Source organism: Triturus cristatus, chromosome 3_2 (assembly GCF_964204655.1).
Source record: "Triturus cristatus chromosome 3_2, aTriCri1.1, whole genome shotgun sequence".
Lineage (NCBI taxonomy): Eukaryota > Metazoa > Chordata > Amphibia > Caudata > Salamandridae > Triturus > Triturus cristatus.
The window spans coordinates 779,585,637-779,609,160 of NC_140584.1; the positions used below are offsets into that span (position 1 = coordinate 779,585,637).

The window sequence follows — 23,524 nt, forward strand, 5'->3', positions numbered from 1 at the left end:
TGAAGGCCCTGAAACACTCCTAATTGTGAATTGCGTTATTTCATATGGCTTCTTTTCATTTTACTGGCGAGATCAATTTACTAATATATATGATATGTTTTTGTTTCCAGTGTAGTTTAATATGTAGATCGCGTACTTCACTTCGAATGTGTAAATTAGCTATTTTGAATGCGCCAGTTTTCCCACTGCGACGTGTTTGATAAAAATGATTTTGGCTTCAAGGTGTACTGTATTCAGGTGTAGACCTTAAAACACAACAGATAGGTTAACTGCATTCAGAGCGCGCTCGTCCATTTTACGCTGTGCTGGCTGCTTACTCCCTGATGCTGCCATGAACTTCAACCTTTCTAGCCAAACCGCGCAGCACAAAAGGCTGAACAGCTCTCGGAACAATTCGAATGAAACGAGCAGTGCGTTTTTACCTTCCTGGGTAGAAAAGCCCCCTTTGTTGAGACTGCAGGCTTAGAAACGGGGATATAAAAGGGCCGTAGTCTGACAAAACCAGGACACTACAACCACCGCAGCCCCGGAACACCAGCATTCGACATGGGAAAGGTAAGTGTACACATATTATGCAGCATGCTTTGTCATATACATTTGAGAAATTCCACCACATAGCTTAAATGAAAAGGCAAATAACAATTCCAGAGATCTCACCTCAGAATCAAGGCTGTAAGTGGAGCAGGATTTATGGGTGTGCAAATCTGAATAGATGCCCACATATTTCTTTAGTAACAGGCTAATGAGACCAATAAATTGGTGACTTTATATATTTTTTAAAGTGTGAGACTCAGTGGGAGGGCTTTATGGTCAGTTAATCCCTTTTTTAAAGGATGACTCAGAAAAACAATGGCTACAGGTATCATTAGGCCAAATATGTGTTAATTTCTGCAATCTCTTTCCTGTCAGATCATTTTTTACCAGGACAGGAACTATGGGGGACACTCCTACGAATGCAGCGGGGATTGCTCTGACCGGCACTCTTACTTCAGCCGCTGCAACTCCGTCCGAGTACACAGTGGTCCCTGGATGCTGTACGAGCGCCCAAACTACCTGGGCTCCCAGTACTTACTGAGGCGAGGAGAGTACCCCGAGTATGATCGCTGGATGGGCTACAATGACTGCATCAGGTCCTGCCGTCGGGTCCCAGAAGTAAGTATTACTCTGAAAATTTCCACTGAAGCGTATGCTGATATTTTGTACATATTAGCGTGGGGCGCGGGATCTGCAAACACCTTTTTCAATAAGGGTAAAATGGAACCATGTTTAAGCTGTTTCATATTTGCTTTTTTTATGTACTGGTAAGCGTCCATGAAATCTATTGGCAAGGTCATTGTCATAATAACTGAATTTTGAAATCAGCCATGGTTAGAACTGGCCCTATTTGCAGGGATATCCCCAAACGTTTTGCCTTCCTGCTGTATTTTTTCTGACCTGTTTTTGTTCGTTTTATGACTGGGCACTTTACCACTGCTGATCAGTGCTAAAAAGCATGTGCTCTTTTTTGTAAACTTGGTAAGATTAGTCTACCCCTGTTTGGCATATTTAAGTTACCTGTAAGTCCTGTGTACAGTGGTATCCCATATACCCAGGGCCTGTAAATGAAATGCTACTAGTGTGCCTGCAGTGCTTCTGCGCCACCCACAGAAGTAGCCTTTAAAACCTGTGCCAGGACTGTGGCGCTGCTTGGCCTGCGTGCGTAGTTTACTGCCACCGTGACAACGCATTTGAAGTGTTTGCCACATCTGGAACTCCCCTTTTACTACACATAGGTCACCCCTAAGGTAGGCCCTGGGTGTCCCTAGGGCAGGCTGTTGTGTAGGTAAAGGGTATGAAATGTGCCTTTGTTGTGTGGCATGTCCTGGTAGTGACAAACCACCTATTTGGCTTCTCACTGCTGTGTGGCTGCTTCTCTCATAGGTTTGCATTGGGAATCCACTGAAATGCATTATTGTGGTAATTTCTCATAGAAAGGGGTAGCGTGGCCATGTTTGGTACATTTTGAATAGCAGTAATAAATCCTGCTTATTGGTGAAAACGGGTTTGTTATTACTATTTTAGGATTAACACTTTTAGAAGTGGACATTTCTGTGTGCTTATGACTCTATGTGCCCTGCCTGTTTGTGTATTCAACATCTGGTTTAGACTGACCGGAGCTGGGGTTGTTCATTCACTGTAGACAGTCACAAGGGGGGTTGATGTGTGTTCTGCTGTAAAGTACGACGAAACGCTTTAAAATGTTACGTCATTTATTAATTGGAACACAGGAGCAGGGCAGGGCGCAGCCTGCACAAGTCTTCTTCCTCACCAACTGCCTTCCCAGAGCCACTGCAAAGAATCTAGAGCTTTGCAACGGAGCTCGAGGAAGCCAGAAGGTTGGGAAGTAAACAATTCTAAAAGGAAGAAACATGACACATCTTCCTTCTTAAGGAAACAAAAAAAATGAAATAAAAAGAAATAGAGACTAATAAACATAAATTAACATACAAAATCCTCCAACCACTTAGGTTTAGAGTATATTCTTTTCTTGACAGTGTTGCCCTTTTGCTGCCCTAACAGAATTCTCATTAGTAATAGGATCAAGAAGTTCAACATTTTCAAGTTCAACAGGTTCAACATTTTCAACAGGTTCAACACTTTCAACAGGTTCAACATTTTCAGATGTTCCACCACCACCTCGTTCCCCCTCAACAATATTGTAATCCACAATTTGTTGAGGATTAGGATTAGGAACACATTCTTTCTGAACATTAGACTCTGAAATCTCTGAAGTAATGGCTTGACTGTCAATGTCATTAAAAGTTTCAAAAGGCAACGAAATTCAGAAGTTACAAAATCATCCTTGCCTCTGAAAATGGCAATCCTCCTAATATTCCACACCTTACCATCACTCAAAAGTACAGCATTTCGTAAAACCTTCTTAACCAGCTAGGGTTCAGAAAATTGAGATTCTCCTTTACAAACTTTCCAAGGTCTTTTAACTTTGACCCACATCCCATCCTCGTCGCCAAATTGTAAGGTACGACTAAACGCTTTATAATAAGTTACGTTGTTTATTAATTGGAACACAGGAGCAGGGTAGGGCGCAGCCTGCACAAGTCTTCTTCCTCAGCAACTTCCTTCCCAGACCCACTGCAAAGAATCTAGAGCTTTGCAAAGGAGCTTGAGGAAGCCAGAAGGTTGGGAAGTAAACAATTCTAAAAGGAAGAAACATGACACCTGCCTTTCCTGAGTTTCTCATAGTGGGGCTGAATAGGCCTGGTCTGCATTTAGAGTGGTGGGAGGAGCTGTCACCTGCACCTGAATAGGATTGTGCCTGCCTTTCACAATGCCGCCCACCCCCTTGTAGTGGCCCTGGAGCCATGACTGGGAATTGAATGGGGGTGTTGTGTACTTCTAAAAGTTGTTTGAAGTGCCCCCAGAACAAATACTTTTAGAGTATAATTACAGGGGCTGTGACCCGATGATTTTAGACACTGCGTGGACTTGTAACCAGATGCTGTTGGCTCTAGAAACAGCACATTGGCAGGAGGAGCTATTATGCTGTCAGGAGGAAGCACCATGGGACTTTACTTATTGGGCTGACCTATCCAAAAGGACCCTGCATACTGGATTACGGCCAGCACTCCTGCTTTGGTGCCCCCAGTGCTCTCCAAGGAGTGCTGTTATGCCCATTGTCCTTGAAAACCCTAGCGCATGGTGAAGTGCATCATTTTGTGTTACTAGAAGGCCTTCCTGGGCCTTCTTATTGGAGATGTTCCAGTGTGTTTCCCCGAGTGGGAATCTCAGTGCGCCCTAGTATACTGGGGGCCTTAGTTGTTGGAAGCCCATGCATTTTTTATGGTGGCCAACTGCGCCTCTGTGTGCATTAGGCTTGTGGTGTCATTTCTGGGCTAAGCCCCCACCCGCTACCTTCAGCGCCGTGTACAGGGAAGATCTCCTAGCTAGGGCGTGGCCAGCACAAAGAAGTCCCCGCATTGCCTGGCAACACGCTTTGCCGTGCTGACGAGGGAGTTCAGCCCGACCTGCATGCTCCCAAGCTGAGGAAGGAGGGCAGAGTCACCATGTGACATGGGAGAAGGGATTTCTCTGCGGGAGCCTTCCCTCGTTGCCACAAAAATGCTGACCCCAGAGCGGGGCGGGGCCCAAACTACCGGAGTGAGCCAGAGCCTGGCGGGCTCCAGCCACGCAGGAGTTTCAGTGCCCTAGGGGTGAGCCAGTGCCAACACAGCTCAGCATACCGAGGGCCGAGGGCCGCTGAGGTTGGGAGCAAAGCTGCCCTAACGCTACCAGCCTTTCCATGCGCTTGCTGCCAGCAAGCCCTTTTGCAAGGGGAGGTCTCCCTGCCAATTTGGGCTGTGCGGGTGCCTCCCCTCCTTGTTGCACTCATACTTGGGAGGCACTTGTCCCGTGATTTGGGCGTACGGGCTAAAGCCTGCAAGAAGACTCCGTGTATTTTTTTTTTTTAAAGATTGCTGCATTGGTTTCAGCAGCTGCTCTGCACGATTGCGGGCGGCTGCCTCCCAGTGTGGTGGCAAGGATTACGTACTTCTGCTAAAAGGCACCCAGGTGCTTCTACACCTTGCACCCGGTGCCTCAAGTACTGTATAACCTGAAATAGGAGCGCAGGAGCGATGTGCCCTATGTGATGGTGAGGTTGGCAGAATTATGTGTTCATATGGTGATGTTTTGATGCCCCATTTAAATTCTGCACCCAACTGCTCCCCTTTTTTTGTTATGCCCTGATGTAAAGTTGCAAATAGTAGTGGTGATTCATGTTCATGTCCTCTTACATGCTGCATTTTTATGTTCCCAGGTATAGGTCATTTCATGCCTTACCATGACAGGATAATGAGTAATATGTCGGAGTATACGTACTATGTGCAGTGATGGTGGATTTATAATGTGTGCAACCTATAAGTATTTACTGGATTGCACTAACTTGTAATGTTATGACAATTGCCTGGTTGGCAAAGTCATTCAGCCTAACTAGGATATGTTTATGCTCTATCATGTAAAATCTTTCACAATGTAAACGTGTGAAAATTCACTATCCATTACGAAATAGTCCATTTAAGTTGGTCATGTCCACTAAAATCCAGATTTTGGAGAGGTGTCGGTCTGACACTTCACACACAAATGGCAGACATTTAAGACTATTTTTAAAAACAAAAGATAAAAAATGGCAGGAGATTTTGTTTGCTCGCGTAGATTACTGCAATAGTTATAGCACATATTCTGCTTTTTTAGACAATAATACAGACCTCCAGACATATTTTTGGAAATCTGCAAAAGGTGCACATTTCCAGAAGTTTTCATATGAATAAATATTTTTCTGCATGCAAATTTGCAGTAGTGGTACGATTCCACGGGTTGAATATGCTTTTTCAAATTTACCTTTTAGTTGTTTTATCACGGTGAATATAGTTCCCCCATAGAAACCGTATACTTATATGAAAGATTGCGGATGTTTCTATACACGTCCAGCTTGGAGGTACACTCCTGCCTGCCCAAGTCTATAGAAGGTTTTCATGGGTTTCAGGTGAAGGAAACTGCATGAAAATGGTTGATAAATACTTACAAGGTTTTTGGGTGTTTTCAGAAACATTTCCAGTTGGGTTCACGTAAACAACTACATATACCCACCTTTAACCCTAGATTTGCCAGTGAGAAAAATTAATCAATTTTGATAGCTTTTCCCTATTAAAAGAAAATCAATTAGCCAGTGTCATAGCCAACAGGAATGTAACATTTATCCTCACAAATGTATTTGTGCACTTAATTTGAATATAGATGAACGAAAACCATTAAGAACTGGGCTCTCAGTTACTTCATTTATTAACAACTGGACAAAGTTGGACTGAAGAGTAAAACAAATAACACTATTCCTTTAGAAGAGGTTTTGCAAATGCAACAGGTGCCACTAAGCAAATAAAAGGGTTAGTGCTCTTGAAAAAAGTTTTATGTGCGATGGGAAGGGTCAAACATCTTCGGAAGTAAAGAAAACACAGGATGACATACTGTTAGTGGCCTGCTTGTATTTTGCTTTATTATAATAAGGTGGGATATCAGCTTCGTGCAAACATCAGTCACAATCTTCTTGTTTTCTATACGGTATGCAGCGTTCCCTAGTTTGTATGTTTTAAACCTTAGCTCAATATAAATTTGAAAACGAGTTGACACAAATCAAGTGTTAAATAACTCGGAACCTAATTAGAAAGAGATACTCGAGCTGCCAAGGTAGCTGAACGAGAAGCATATAAAAATCCGAGGGTCATTGTTCCAAAAGTCTTGCTTTCTGATTAGGATGAAGTGTAAAAGGTCAGTGGCATTATACTTAACAGGTTGCTCATAAACCACATGTTCAGTTGCAGAAACATGTTTTTACCAAAGTGCTTGAATATAGAGCGATTTCCAATCTCATACCTTAGAATTTCTCTCATGAACAACAATGTTTTATCCTTCACCCCATGCACTGTTCAAAGTGGTTAGTCGCACAGTGAGTCCTTTCAAAGGGTAGAAGTTATACTGGGATGAGACTTCAACACATCATAATTGACACAGGTCTGCTAACTTACTGTGTTTGCTTCACCCTCAATCCTATTTGAACAAGGTGACAATCAGATGCCTTTTAAAGCAATGGCTCTGAGATGTGTTCTAACCAATGTTACTGGTAGGGACGTTTTAAGGATTTTGGGTTCCCTGGACCAAATGTATTTTGGGGGCTTCTGTTCAGAACAACTTTGATTTTATGATCCAGTTTCATCTCATCCATGCCCTCTTTGTTCATGGGTGTACATCTAATATTAAGGGATGGTGATATGTGTTTTCAGTATTGTAACACAGCAGCAGCTCACTAATATTACTGCAAATAATCTCTGCCATACCCTCCCAGTGCTCATATGTGAGGTCCTGTACTGATTTAAAATAAACTTTTTATATGGATTTTGTATGAAACATGAACACATTTTGTCTGCAAATTGTACATAATAGACTTTCACACATTAAAAATAAATGATAGAAAAACGCAATTTGCAACAATCTGCTTAAACATTATTCAAGGTCATCATCTCTTCAGAACAGAGGTGGCTCTATCCGGGGGCCCTGAAAGGCTGGGGGCCCCCTGAGAAGCTGGGGCCCTGGGCCAGAGCCCACTTTGCCCATGTCTTAAAACATCTCTGGTTACAGGCTCACTACTTGAACATTTCTCTGTTCTTCATTGCTCTGGCAGCATGACAACAAAAGTAGGAGCCTCACATATTGCTCCTGCTTAATTCCAGCTGATCTTTAACTGAATGAGAGGCAAAGGGAGAATTATTTCATCTCTCGGAGTCCACAACTGGAAAAACGTTTAGTGGGATTTATTACAAGTTCAAAAATAAGCTCACATAAACCACTCTTAGCATGAGCATATAAAAATGCAAAGTTAGTAGAACTTGTCCAAATCTCCTGAAGAGATGCGCTCGATACAGAAGAGAAAGGATGATTAATTTGATGATTATGTAATAAACAAACAGGAAAAAGAAAGTTAACTCAAATTTCTTTATTTGAGTCTCAACAAGTAACATGAATTCAACCCATCCCTAAACTATCGTAGCTGGGAACCCTATTTCTAGTAGATGATGGACCGATGTTTTGGAAAAAGGAAAACAAAATTTCATCAGTGAAGTCTCTAGTAGAAGTACTTCATGAATGGGTCAAGTAGCATAAAGCCACACAACCATAGGTCTACACCCTATGAAATCTTAAAGATGTCTGTCTCCCCTAAGTATCGACAAGCAATATCAACTTCATTCGAAAGAACATGTTCCACATGACCTTCCCTCGAGTACTTTTCCATTGCCCAGTAGTGATTCTTCCAGCTCCCTTCTCACACAGATAAGTGATGCTTCTCATTCTTGGCCATCCTTCTTCTCCTCCATGAGAACTCATCCCCCTGCTTGTTACCACATTACTCTCATGCTACTTTGTACTTTCTCACCTCAAGTTCAACCAACAAAATCTCCTCTGTACTAGGTAATAAGGTTTTATCCTCACCTGCAGTGGAGACAGAAAAACATTCCACATTGAAGGCTAAGCACGAATCAGATGTTAACTGCATCGTGTGCCTGCACTGAAAGCAACATGGGCTAAAATAAATCACACAAAAAATTAAATGAACACACGTTAGGCTTAAATAATAGCTAACTCAACAGATGCACTGGGATACATGAAGCTTGCACATTTTCTCTGTAGTTGATCAAATTTATATAATTTATTGTTATAATGTTTACCCTAGGTTATTACTAATAAATTCTAACTTCACATTCAATTGTTAGACTTCAACCTACCCAGATACATTAATCACTAGCATCGTAATATCACATTAACCACTTATTTGCTCTTGAATGCTAACGCCTCCCTTACAATATTGTCATTTTAGTCACAAATAATATTTGAGTGTGAACTACATGTAAATATGATGCATTCTTACATTTCACACATGGAATCAAAATATTGCCTCCCTACTCCCGCTGTGACAGTACCCGACAGTGGATTACGAGATGGCCAAGGTCCACATGCCGTGCTCCCTCCTATGACTCTATCTGACATACACCAATAGTAGGCAGGAGTGAAGTGAATCAGATTCAAAAGGGTTTCCAGGGGCAGTATAATGGCGGTGAGCATCTTGGAACTGGGATCTATAGTAACAATAATTGCCACTTACACTCACGAGGAGACTTTGTCTTTGCATGAAGACATCAAACTTTGCTGATGGTCAATTATATCACAATAGTGCACATTCAAAAGTGAACTAACAATAGACTAACAAGGTTTGTAACACCTCGATGCAGTACAATTATCAAACGTAGTTGCACAGTGTGACAAAATTCCATCAAGCTACAAGGATAGCAACCTTTCACAGCAATATTTACACTTTTCCTTTGCTTTGTTTTTGTCATCAAAGCACCATGACTCCTTCAGAATTCGTGTTTATGAAAAAGGTGACTTCGGAGGCCAGATGATGGACTTCACAAATGACTGCCCAAATGTATTTGATCGGTTCCGCTTCAATGACATCCACTCCTGTGACGTGCAGGATGGTCACTGGATCTTCTATGAGGAGCCCAACTACAGAGGACGTCAATACTACCTGAGGCCTGGGGAGTACAAGCGCTACAGCGACTGGGGTGCCATGAGCCCTAGGATTGGCTCCTTCAGACGAGTGGATTACATTTAATAGCTAATCACAATTTCTTCCAATATTAGTTAATAAAATCTGTACTGGATAAAGTATAGTGAAATTTGTCCATTTTTAATATGTTTGCAATGTCCTTTTAAAAATATGCTGTCCACTGTAACAACACTCGTTTAGGAAGGCAGTACTAATGGGTTGTAAGAGTAGATGCTATCAGTGAGATGATGGAACTCCTTAAATGTAGGATGTTTGATTTCGAGATGTTTCTACATCTTCTACCATCCATCAAGGTGCACGAATGGTATGATTTGATAGTTGCACTTCTTTCAGTCTTCAGCTAGTTGGACAGATCTGTTGGCCCACTGATATTCATGCTATGCAGTTCTATGCAGAAGAAGCTTTGGTCTGACCGGAGGTTGCTAACTCACCATCCCAAGTCACTAGAATGGGGAATCATGCTTCTACCATGACCTTGCTTCCCCATAAGAAGACAATTTCATTATCAAATTATCATATGAGGGGCTTCGAAGCCATTCCAAATTAAGATCCAACCAGAAGTAGTGAAGATGGAAAAAAAGAACATAATTTTTTTTATCAAGAAGTCACAAATGCCGTCATTCTTTCAACTAAAACATATGCCTTCCCACCACACAGCATCATCGCGAGGGCACTACATTATTTAAGAGCTGTATTGGCAAAATATAGATTTCATCTTATTTAACCTCTTGAGTGCCCATGACGAGATGGTCTCGTCATGGGCCGCGGTTGTGCTGTGCCCATGACGAGACTATCTCGTCATGAACCCCGCCCGCTAATGAAAGGGCCAGCACAGGGCGGGGAAAGGGCGGGGCACTCAAGGGGTTAAGCAAAAAGCATACCCTTTCACTTAAGTTGCTACTTATAAAAAGTTTTAAAGATAATGTTGTTTGAAAGATAATTCACACAATGCCATGTAAAGATTGCATTCCTGTCATACTGATTATCTTGAATGTAAATGCCCTCAGCGTTACAATTATGCGCTACCCAACTAACTAACCAGAGATGGCTTACTCGACTTACAAGGTAAAGAAGATTCTGAAGCAATACATTGCTGATGCAGCAGATGTACAGATGTGCTGTGATCTCCTACTGATAATTTGTTTCCCAGAAAAGGCAAAAGTAGAGGGAAAATGAAACACGCATTGGTAAATGGATTAGGTTTCACCTATGTGATTAATAAATAATAAACAGTGTTTTTGTTGTAAGTTGTAGCTTGCAGAATATTTGTACAATATAAGTTACTAGTGGTATAGTGCAGGTAAGTATTAGCAAAATTTTGAAAAATGAAATGAAAGGGAAATAATAGAATTAATTGATGTAATAGCAATATAATGTGTTTAGAGGAGTTCTGACAACTTTTGGGCCCGGTGCCACTGCACCTGCTGCACCATTCAAATGATGTCCCTGGGGTCTGCAAGATAACTGCATTTGTGACTGCCTGTTTAGTAGTAAAATATAGCAACATATGATGTTCAGAGGAGGTATGACAACTTTTGTCCCTGGTGCAGCTGCATCTGCTGCACCATTCAAATCATGACCCTATTGCATACCAGGTAACAGCATTTGTGACTGCCTGTTTAGTAGTACAATATTACAATATTTAGTGTTTACAGGGACTCCTAGAGCTTTAGGCCCCGGTTTCACTGTACCTGCTGCACCATTGAAATCATGACCATTGTACCTGCAAGGTAACTGCACTTGTGACTTCTTATTTAGTAGTAAAACTTAGCAATATTTGGTGTTTAGAGGAGTTCTAACAACTTTTGGCCCCGGTGCCCCTGCACCTGCAGCACCACTGAAATCATGGCCCTAGTGCCTGCTAGATGACTGCACTTGTGACTGCCTGTTTAATAGTAACATTTAGCAATATTATGCATTTAGTGGGGTCCCTAGAGCTTTTGGCCCCGGTTCCACTGCACCTGCTGTACCATTCAAATCAAGGCCTCGTTGTTTGCAATGTAACTGCACGTGTGACTGCCTGTTTAGTAGTAATGTATAGCAAAATTAGGGCGAAAATTTCGGAGGAAGTGCCGCAGCCCAGCACCGCAAGCCCTTTGCCTGCGCCACGCTGCGGCACTTCCAAAGCACAGGAATGCAACATATTTACAATATCATGTTGCATTCCTGTGCTCTTCCCTGCACTGGCGCGCAAACAGCTACCATGCCCCAGCGCAGGCACCCTTGCACCAAGGTGCAAGGATGTAGCGTCATGGAGAGATTGTTTTTGTGCAGAAAGGGGCACCTCCCTGCACAAAAACAATCACTACAGGCATTTGCCTCTTTCAATGCATGCTGTACAATGCAGCATGCATTGAAAGAGGAAAAAACGAGGAGAAATGAAAACATTTCTCCTCGTTGCGCCTCCATACGCTTCCGCTGGGGAGGCATGGCATTCACAAGCATTTCCAGATTTACGATTCGTCATAAATCCCGAAATGTGTCTTGTTCCATGGGTATTGCCTGGGAACACCCACAGCAACACCCATGGAACGCCCCTGTCACGCAAAGTGCTGCATGTAAAGGGGCCATATTTACAAGGACAGGAAAAGCCACGCATATATAGAAATATTAGGTGTCTAGAGGAGTTCTGACAACTTTTTGGCCCAGTGCCACTGCACCTGCTGCACCATTCAAATAATGACCCTGTTACCTGCAATATAACTGCACGTGTGACTGGCTGTTTAGTAGTAAAATATTGCAATATTTGGTGTTTATTGGAGTTATGACAACTTTTTGGCCCGGTGCCACTGCATCTGCTGCACCATTCAAATCATGACCCTGTTGACTGCAAGGTAACTGCACGTGTGGCTGCCTGTTAAGTATATAATATAGCATTATGTTAACTTTATTTTTAATACACAATGTTTATTACAACATTTAGAATTTAGAGTTTGATCATAATGAACAAATAGATTATTGAAAAAATGTAATCCGAGAATGCCTACAAAGTGCAAAGAAAGGTACGGAGGCATGAATAGGAAATGCCACAAATGTTCTACGGCTAAAGCATCTGCTTTACACAACTAAGTAATAAAAAGCAAGCATTCCAGCATACTAATAGAAGCTGTCTGCCTTTTTCTGTGGGAAGAGATCTTATCTTGCCAGTGAATGGGGCTTAAACAGCTTTTGTAGAAGTATTGTAAATGTGTGAAGCCAGGGGAAGTAAAAAAAAGTTCCAGACAAAAGTTAATGAACACAGTAATTCAGCAATGGGAACTGATAAGAGCGCCCCCCTCGATTCTGATATATTAAATACAAGAGATTTAACAAGCACGGCGCAAGTGTTGTGCAGGCGAAAACTAAAAATGCTCTGAGCGAGGGAACTGCCAATCACCATGCCTTCTACTGGCACTGTCAGCCTATTAAGTTAGAATATCTTTGTCTCTGGGCTGGTCTGTCTACTTCCTTCTACTTCAATGGGAGCAGGTTTGTGCCAATAAAGTTCACCCTTTTTTAAACATAAAAAATGTGGATAAGGAGGCATCCTGGTTTATGCTACAATAAAGTCAAAAACTCGAATTTAGATGACATTAAATGAACGTGTTGTTTTACTAATATTTTGAGCATTGTGATCTATTTTAGAGATTGTGATTACAAACACATAAGTGCGTTTTACTTAGTGTATCAGGACATCAAAGATTCAGTGGTCTTTATACTGTATTCTCCTGCCAGTTAGATCTAGATTCAGATTATAATATATTGTCCTTGCATTTACAAACATTTTAAAGCACTGAGGCAGTGGTTCTTAACATTTTGACTTCTGAGGACCCCCTCTGAATCATTACTGGAGTCCGGGCCCCCCAATGTATTATTATTGGAATCCGGTGATCCTCACTGAGTCATTACTGGAAGCCAGTGACACCACAAAAAAATACACAAAATGATAGAAAAAAGAATTAATTGAAACAAATGCAGAAATGATGAAATATTTTGTTTATTACACCAAGAAATCAAGATTGCAATTGTAATTGGAAAGTTGGAGCGTGTTTTAAATCAGTTGAGGCCACTCATCATCCCTACTATATTCTGTTTGATAAACTTGCATTAATTCGACAAATCAATCTGAGGATAATAAATTATTTTTCAGCTTCCAATTTCAAATTCCTTCACATATACAGAACATTTTAAAATGTTCATTTATACATTTTGTTTAATCTTTTAATATTATTTATTTTCCTAAGCAGTTGCTGACTCGCTTAGTAGGCTTTGCGGACTCCCAGGGCACACCGTACCACAGGTTAAGGACCACTACACTAAGGCATAGAGACAAACAACTTGAATTACAACATTTGCAAAACTAAATGCGGACATGGAAATCTTGACAAACTGTTTTACTATCTCCAACTTCTGTATTAAGGCTAAATTCTTACAAATGGAGGTCACCAGTGAATTTCAAATTCTATTGTCTTCTCCACGATGGATAATCTGGTTTCAGATGGGCAAGAGGAGCAGAAACTGTTCTGATGGATTTTCAGAAGGATCACCTGACAGGACTTCACAAGACCCCACCATCAATTTAAACTTGCTAGAACTATGCCTCGTATTTAGCACCGCAGAGTATGGTATCCTACACCAATTTATTCCAGGCTGGCTGACCCAGGTGTAGTTGATTCTAAGACCAACCACACAATTCCAGGCACAATCCAAGGCAAAGACTCACCAAATGTAAATAAGATCTTGCCTTAACTTTTCTAAGCTTATTTGAACTCTCTGGTTTCGTTTTGGGCCTTTACAAGACAATTGTTAAATATTATGCTGATGAACCACAGGTGGGATTCCAACCAACTGGGTGGTAGTCCAAAATACGAGACATATCAATTTGCCCTACCTCTATTCAAAATTCGATGAGACAAACAATTTTTAACTCACCTCATCTAACAATGAAGTGAAACTCAGTTGAGCCCAATCTATTTTCAATTATCATGGCAAACGACATTGCCTCTCAAGGCAGTAAAGTGATCATTTTTAAGATTCCCTTGCTTCTTTTTTTTTACATTTTAAAATGTTCATAAGGAAAAAAAATACAACCCACAATTTACCTAATGTATAATACATAAAAGAATAAACCATCGTTTGATCTCAAATCTAGTAACAGTATAAAGTAGCAGCATATAGCGAAAGACAAACATTAGGTAAAAACGCTCCAGAGAGCAAAATGAACAGTCATATTAAAGCAGAATTGGATTCCTGAACAATTCCTAATAGATATTCTGTGACACATATCCATATATATTTAGGGGTAGTGCTGCATGTGATTAATTAGCAATGTGGATCTCTGATTAGTTTCAAATAGATCAAATCCCTCAACCAATGAGCGCTGTTATTTTTGGGGCCCTCTGACAACCCAAAGCTACTCTTCATTCTGTGTCATTTACAGCACAGCAACGAAAATGCATCTAAATGTTGGAATGTATATCAAATAGGCCCAAAAGCCAAACCTCAGGTCAGAACTTTTAGGGACAATTCACAAACTGCATTTTGTAGTACGTAAAGTAGTGCTACGGTTTGTTTCTTCCCGTTTTTTTTTAAAGTTTCATTTTGATACAGCACCATAGTAAACATACATTTGTTACTCGAGGATTGGTTTAAAGGTCATAATAAAATACAGATTCATGAAAGCCAGCTAAATAAGGAGAGCTTAAGAACACAACAGAGAGAGAGGGGCTCCAAACAAACAAAAGATTCAATTCATTTTAAAGACAAGAGGGAACAATTAATCATTATTTCAAATGCAGATCATAGTGTCATTCAGATCCTCCTTCCAACTATAAATAGGCGCCCAGATGCGCCTGCCAAGCCTTTTCCCTCTCTTGCCCTTTCTCTTGTAGATCCCCTTCTCTAAATTATATGTAGCTAACAGTTTAGCGAACCATTGCTGAAACGTTGTGGCTGATTGTTCCCGCCAGGCAGAGGCAATGCAGATACGTAGAGCAGCCATGGCAAGAAACAGAAAGTGATCAAATTTGTTCTGCCTTCCCCTAGCTTGGATCCCCAGGAGCATTAAATCAGGATCAAGAGAGACTTTTAAGTTCAGTGTTTGATCCATACATTTTTCAATTGCACTTATCAGATTTTGCAGGCGGTGGCAGGTCGAGAACATGTGGATTAAATCAGCATCCAAACTATCACAGTGAGGGCATGTAGTTCCTTCCTGTCCCCCCCCCCATTGTGCTATCCTAGCTGGTGTGTGATACAATGATAACATTGTTTTTTAATGCTGAGCTTAAAGCCCTGCAGAGCACAAGACAGTCTGGCCCAGCTCCAAGGAATCAGAAAAACTATCTTTGTCTATGCCAAGCTTGTCAGCCCACTTCTTCCCATGCTTATCCAGATCGTCCTGCTTGTGTAGTAGCAGTTCTGAATAAATTCTCTTAATAATAAAATTCTCTCCCATTCTTAAGACATCTATATTCGTAACTTTCTGTAAGCTACTCGGCCCGCCATTATTCCCCCTTAAAAAGCTACGCAGCTGAAGGTATTTAAAAAATGTACTTGTACTAATATCATAGTCACATTGGATATCATTAAATGACCAAATCCCCCCCCCCCCCCCGGGGCCATTAGATCCCCTAACTGCCGGAGCCCCCTGCCCTCCCATTCCAACATTATTGCATCAGAAAAAATACCAGGGAACGTGGGATTTCTATATAACTGAGTGTAAAAGTTAATTCTCCCAAGGCCATTTTTAAATGCAGCCCAGATCTTAAGTGCAGCCATCAGTGTTTTAAACCTCGTTTTTTTGAAGTAGCTGTTATATATTTGGTAACCCTGTGTTGTTCCAGGGATCACCAGCACTCCCGCCTAATAGCCCACATATGTATTGAACGGCCGCAGCCCAGTAATACATCTTGAAATCTGGGACTGCTCAGCCTCCTCTTTCCCTTGGCAATGACATATACCTCAGAGCCCTCCTTGCTTTTCCATAAGTCCATATAAACCTATTCACCATATGTTCAAGCATCATAAACCATTGCCTCTCAAACTCTAGTGGTATGGCCCTAAAGAGATAACGTACTTTAGGGAGGAAGACCATCTTAAGCACATTAGAGCGACCTACCGGCTACCACTGACATATGGAGACAATGAAATCTATCAAATTATTTTTTAGCCTTCCCTATTACTGGTTCGATGTTTCTTTCTACTAACTTCCCCAGTTCAGGCATAATATCAATGCCCAAATAGACAGCTGAGTCAACCACCCGTGAATCCTCCAGAACCGCCTCCCTATTTTTAACTATCTGCGTCTTCAATCTGTTTAGTGCATACCCGGGAAACCAAGCCAAAGTCTTGAGCCTCTACCTCTATTGCAACTATGGTATTTTGAGGATTAGGAGTAACCACGGCGATATCATCCATGTAGACCAGTGTTTTTGTTTCCAACCCATGGAATTGAATGGGGCTAATGCTGTTGCTAGCCTCCAGTTTCCTGATCAAAGGATCAATATACAAAGCGAAGAGGAGAGGCGATCAAGGGCAGCCCTGCCTTGTGCCTCGCTTAATTATCACAGGTGCCGTGTACCCCCCATTCAATCTAAGCCGAGCCGTCGGTGCTATATATTTAGCCTGAATTGCCCTAATAAACCCTCCCCCAATGCCATACGATTTCATAACCTCCCAGAGATAGTCCCAGGAGACCCTATCAAATGCTTTTTCAGTATCCATGAGTATCAAAGCCATAGAGTCCCCTGGGACTTCAGCTGCATCGAACAGGGTTATGACTCTACGGATGTGCTCTGTGGTTCCCCTCCCCGGAATAAACCCATGCTGGCAGGGATGGACTATTTTCCCAATTATTTGATTTAATTGGGTCGCAAGGGCTTTAGAAAATATTTTATTCATAAGCGTTATTGGCCTGTATGAGCCAGGTTCTCTAGAGAGCTTGCCCATCTTTAGAAATACAATCATATCTGCCCCGGCCCACGACTTGGGGATTGAGAGCCCTTGCTGGGCTTGACCAATTATACCAACCAAATCAGGCTCAATTACCCCGAGAAAGGTTTTGTAGAACTGTACGGGAATCTGGTCCGGTCCAGCAGCTTTCCTGGAAGGAAGGCTCCCTAATGCGCCATATATGTCATCCTGTGTCAATGTGGTTTCAAGTACCTCCCTATCTTCAGGATCAGTACATTGTCCTGGAGTACTGCTTGGATATCCCTGAATTAGGCTCTGCTCTGTTTTCTCCCTTAGACCCTCCTTCTTCTGCCGAAACAAGCTGTAGCTCAGTGTCTCTCCTCTGACCCCAGCTTTAAATGCTTCCCAGACCATCCCGGGGCTAGAGCTCTCTCTCTATTAATCTCCCAGAACCCCTTCATCTTTTCATTTATATGAAGCACATATTCTGTGTCCTTTAGTAGCCCTTTTTCAGAAGTCCAGATCTTCTCCTATCTTTCCTGCCCCCTAGGATAATAGTTAAAATTAGGGCGTTATGGTCTGAAATAATCTGAGGGCATTTCTCTATTCTGCACCTAGGAATTAGCAAATGTGACACAAAAAAATAATCAAGTCTAGTTACTAGCTTATGTGGTGCAGAAAAAAATGTGCTGCCAGGATCATCGGGCTTTAAACGTACCCACACATCGGTCAGTGCATTGCTCTGCACCAAATTGGTAAGTGCGCCACAGACTCTTCTCTTCTGTCCCACATAACTACCTCCCGCTCCTCCCCAGAGCCCTCCCAAACCGTTAATATTAAAATCCCCCGTACATTATTACCGGGGTGGGCCACGATGCTAGTTCAACATCCAGCAATTCTAGAAGTTCGGGGTCATCTCCGGTAGGGCCATAAACCGAGCATAAAGTAAATGTTTCCTCGTACATCATACATTCTGCCAGCACCCAGCGGCCCCATTTATCAGCCATTTTCCGCTTAAAAATAATATTGCTTCGCCGGGAAAGAATGGCAACCCCTCTCGTCCTAGTGCCCTGTTTGGTATTAATAATCAGTTTAAATCCAAGCTGCTCCATGAGATTTGCCCTACTACCTTCTATATGGGTCTCTTGAACACTTAAAATATCTATGCGCAGTGCTTTCCGAATTATTGCAGCTCTTTTTCTTTTGGCCTGATCATTAAGGCCACATATATTAATTGAAGCGACTCGCAAACTCATCACCTAGTGTTGAACCCATTTCCCTTTGTGATTCCTGCTTTATTACATCTTTGCTCTCCTGAATCAGCTCTTTGATCATTCATTTTCCTACCTGCTCTGTGTCTACTTAATGTGTTTGACCTTGAGTACCCTGCTTTACCCTCCCCCACTACCCCTTGTTCCCCCCTAGTCTGCCCCTCCCTCCCACACCCCCCCCCCAAAAACCCTCACAAGCAAATAGGTCAAACAGGACCTATGTGTGGCCGCTGTAGCTCACATCTCAAGTCGCTGAAAATTCCCCCCCTAACCTCCCGAATACACCCCTGTGCTCCACTTATAATAAATTGTCACAAAGAAAGAAAGAAGGAGGAGGAAGGAAGAAGAAAGTAAGCAATAATATTGAAAAAAAAGAAGATAATATAGACACCATGGGAGAGTTATTACATTGCATCGATCAGTAAAGTTTCCTGAGCCCCACCGTATCGCAAGTATATAGTTCTTAATGTACTCTAAGATCCCCCATGAGTCAGTTGTTCCCCCGCATTCCCCTTAGCATCCTTCAGCTCAGTCAAATATTCCTGTGCTTTAATTTCTGAAAAAAACAACCACACCCTTCCCTTTGTGATAACCTTGAGCCGAGCTGGGAACAGCAAATATGCTTCGCACTCAATCCCCTGGAAGGGGGTCATCAGCTATCGGAGTCCACATCTCCTTTCGACCGTTGCATGGCAAAAGTCAGGCCGAGCGAAGAATGTGTGGCCCTCGAATGTACGTTTTGCATCTGGTCTTGCTCTGTCCAGAATAGCCTGCCGAAGGAGAAAGTTGCCAATGTATATAAGAATGGCTCTAGGCCGCTCTCCTTGCCCTGCAGCGTTGCCTTTTCTTTGACTGAATGGGAAGCAGTGGACCAGTTCCACTGGGCGAGATCAGGAAATGCACACTTCAGGAGATTAACCACAAATGACATAATGTTCTCCCCTTCGGTGACTTCGGCAATGCCAAGCAACCTCACATTATTTCTTCGCTGTCAATTCTCGAAATCTTCGAGCTTCACATCATATCTTCAGATTGCTTCTCATGCGACTCCTTATAAACATGGAATTTCCCAATTTCCTCCTCCAGTGTAGCAGTTCTTTCCTCAACATGGGTGACCCTTTCTGCCATATCTGTACATAGTTTATTTACTTTTTGTAGGGATCGATGCAGTTTTTTGGTAGCTTGATGTGCTCTACGACTCTCCAATCCCCCTTCTCCCTGCATCTGCTTTAGGGTGGAATACACTAACTCTAGCAACAGTGGGGCAGAAGAATCGCCTGCATTAACAGGCTCCCCCTGTGCTGGTAACTCGCCCTCTTCTGCATACGTCTGGCTTGTAGCGGAGTAGTCCCACTTAAGTTTTCGAGCCATTGTTGCTGTATCCACATTAGAGGGGCGGGCTCTAGATTTACAGCTCCTCCTCTGAGTGAAGGTCTTAAGGCGTTGTGTCTTTTTTGTTGCAGAGGAGTCCCCAAAGGAGTCACCAGAGACAGACCCTAGAGATGAGTTCCCATCACTTCTGAGTGAAAGATCTGTATCATCGTTTAGAGAGAAAAATGTATTCCTCTCTGGAGATCCCAGGGCCGATTTGGACCATAATGGCAATATGTTTTGTCCAATTATTTTTCCTCCCCTGCAGTTTCCCCAGTTCCTTGATCCCAGAGCCCTAGCACTTCGCCTTTAGAAATATCAGACATACAAAAAGTCAAGCCAGTACCTTTTCCATCTGTTTCGTTATTGGCCACCAGAGTAGCCTCCATAGCAGCGCCCAGATCAACAGGTAATCCAGCGTGTTCCAAAGCACTGCTCACGCTGCCTTGCATAGCACTCAGTGATTCCTGCTGTTTCGATGCAGCCTGCGGTCCAGGCTGATCAGCCGATCCATCAGCAGGCTCTTCCAACTCCAGCTCCTCCTCCTGCCACTCCAGCTCCGGCTCCAGTCCTGTCCACTGCTGTGCCGCCACAGCAGGTGGAGCCAGACCTGGGTCAGCTGTGGCGCTCGTACCGGGCTCGTCTAAGTGGAGAACGTGCGGCATATTGTTTGTAACGGCTGAGAAAGACTCCGTTAGTGTTGGTTGCCGCATAGAGCTCTCCGCTCTGGTTGCACGTCGCCCATTCCGTCCATCCGCACTGCCATCCCGTGGCTTACCGCTAGTTCTTTTTCGAGGGCGCCTCAAGTCAAGTTTGACCCAAGCCTTGCACAGCTGTGCCGATCTCCTTCTGTAGGTCTTTCAACCCTCCTTCCTTCGTGGTTTTATTTACTTTCGGCCCCATCTTCTCCCTGCAAATCGGACACCCCGGAAATGCCTCAGTATCAGCAGCAGTCCCGATCTCCCGCAGTAGGGCCTTAGCAATCGTCGTGAGCTCCCTTAGTCTCCAGCGGGAGCCACGTCACAGCACCCACCATAACAGCTGGTTCAACAGGTAAGAGTGCATCTGCATATCTTCACCTTATCTCTAGTCCATTGTGCCACTCGGGAAGAGAGTCTCAGCAGCGACTCTCATGGAGATCAGTCGCTGCCATCTTGCCTATGGCTAACACACCCATCGTGAAGGAGTTCTTACTGTCAGTTTTAATACTTGCTACAAGCTCAATACTCAAACATACAAGTGTAAATCTCATCCTCCACATCGCCTATCTTTTCTATGGAGAGAGTTTGTGACTCATGTATGTTTACTACTTGTAAACTTAGTAACTTATCCAGTTAATTTTCTTACTGTGCCTTTAAGTACCTGCACTCCTGTTTATTATAGCTCCAGGAATACAGTTTCCAACATACAACAGAAGCTGGACTGAATGAAATGGTCATTCATGGAGCTGGGAAACCTGTCAGCTCTGCAGTGGGCAGACTATTGTGTGCCTTACCCTTACTTGGTGTACCTTTCCATCTATTTTAAAAAGCATCCAAAATTCTGTGTGATTTTCTGTTATCCTGCCACCCTCCTTTGTTGCCGAGTAGCTCCCTTTCCAATACAGGTTACTTGGCATCCTGTCCATTTTCGCAGATCTTCTGGTTTTCCCCACTTATTCTCTTCTAATTCTCTGAGGGTTTCACTCCCCGCTCCCTGCAAGATGGTAGTCAGAATGTGCTGCCCAATAGATCTTGCTTGATCAAATCTGCTCATAACTGTGTTATTTAACAAAACAACGACTAATGGTGTGACTTGTAACATATATGTACATGGAAATATTTGAAAGTACAACGTGAAAATGTGCAAGACACGTCAAATTTAGCAAAATAAAAGTTGCAATGTTTTTACATTCTCAAAGCATGAAACATTTTGTGAAGACGCGTGATGGGAGAGAGACTTGAAATAAAATATGCATTTAAAGACTTACACATAAAAATATGAAATTGAACTACTAGAAACGCTTTAGAAAATGTTTCGTGAAATGTTTATCCTGTAAGAAGAAAAAAACAAATCTTATTATTAGTTTGAGTATTGAAAAAGTTAGATTATACGTATGGAGTTAATTAGTATGATGAATTAATAATTTTTGTTTCTTCATGTGTTCCCTTCTTTTATTAAAAATATTAATGCATGTGTTTTATTCTTCAGAAGAAGTAATGGTTTTCCTGGTTTCTCTAAGAAGGCCTCAAACTCTGCTGGAGTAGTTTTCTTTTTCTTAACGAAGGCCACAGAAGAATGTACTTCATTATTTCTTTAAATGTTGATTTATTTGTTTAGCTGTATTTAGCATATCAACTAGGATTTTCTTCCTATGGCTAGAAAATTGTGTTTACTATGATGCAAGCTGATGTGGAAGCAAGTGGGAGGATATGAAGATTATCATAGCTTCTTTCCTGCTTCCGAAGATCAATGATGACATTCACTTTTCACAAAGAACTCTAACACAGAAATTTGGATGAACTGACTGAGATGGTGATCACCTCATAAACCTGACCAATGGAATCACATGAAACAGTGAAATTGCAACTTTAGGGGGATAGAACCTTTTAGAATTTGGGGTATAATTATTACCGTGAGAAAATAACTTGGCAGTAGCTTTTACTATGAGAAGAGAGCCTTTGCTGCTGTACTGTCTGTGCTACTCTGGCTGGCAAAAATCCTTGCAATTTCTGAGCGAGACTTTCCTGATTATATTGCACATCATCGGCTGATGATGTTGCTCAAGCTATGCCTTTTTGGCTGAAGGGTTAGCTATTTCTGACTTTTGCACGCTGTGTATTAGTACTCTTTGATCTAGTTTTGTACGAAATTCTGATTTGCATACCGATATTGCAATGATTTATTCTTTGTCTCTCCCCCCTCACACTTGTTATTTGATGTATTATCATGAACTGTGTTTCTTTTTGTAAATTTACCTGTATTGACAGAATAATGAGAATTGATATGTCCCATGTACTTGTGTATTGACCATTCATATTTTGGAAATATTAGATAAAACTAACTTGATAAGTATTCAGAGTTTGTCTTTAATAATGAATATCTAGACGTATGTATTTTGTGATTTATTTTGCAAAACAGGTTTTTCCTTCATTATAGGTCATCATGAGGGAAATAGTATCTGTCTCTTATTATTGAGTCCCTATTAGCTCTACCAAAGATCTATCGGAGGACTTGATATATGTAAGTGGTTATTGAGTTTATATGGGCCCAAAACTTCTAGGTTATAGAAAAAGTAACTAACTATAATGAATTAGGGATAAAGTGAATGGAGTTACTGCTGAGAATGGCAAATATCTACAGACTTCTTTGGGTCTATGCAGATCTGCAGCAAGCAGGAATTCAATCAATCAATCAATCAATCAGAGCATTTGTAGAGCGCACTAATCACCCGTGAGGGTCTCAAGGCGCTGGAGTGGGGTTGCTGCTACTGATCGAACAACCAGGTCTTGAGAAGTCTCCTGAAGGTCAGCAGGTCCTGGGTCTGTCGCAGGTGGGTGGGGAGGGTGTTCCATGTCTTGGCGGCAAGGTAGGAGAATAATCTGCCGCCAGTGGTTGTTCTGTGGATGCGTGGAATGGTGGCAAGGGCAAGGTCAGCGGAGTGAAGCTGTCGGTTCGGGGTGTAGAAGGTGAGTTGTTTGTTGAGGTATACTGGTCTGGCATTGTGGAGTGCTTTGTGAGCATGGGTGAGAAGCTTGAAGGTGATCCTCTTGTTGATGGGGAGCCAGTGCAGGTCTCTCAGGTGGGCTGTGATGTGTCTGTGGCGGGGGATGTC

At 42.3% G+C, this 23,524-nt stretch overlaps 1 protein-coding gene across 1 annotated transcript; it reads left to right on the forward strand.

Annotated features, from left to right (window-relative positions):
• The first annotated feature begins 433 nt into the window (after positions 1 to 433).
• Positions 434 to 9,274, forward strand: LOC146858105 (gamma-crystallin M2-like). The gene is made up of 3 exons (XM_085646879.1): positions 434 to 555; positions 910 to 1,152; positions 8,948 to 9,274. Exons 1-3 carry the CDS (start codon positions 547 to 549, stop codon positions 9,218 to 9,220), a joined length of 525 nt encoding a protein of 174 aa, XP_085503005.1. The 5' UTR covers positions 434 to 546; the 3' UTR covers positions 9,221 to 9,274.
• Positions 9,275 to 23,524: the final 14,250 nt, after the last annotated feature.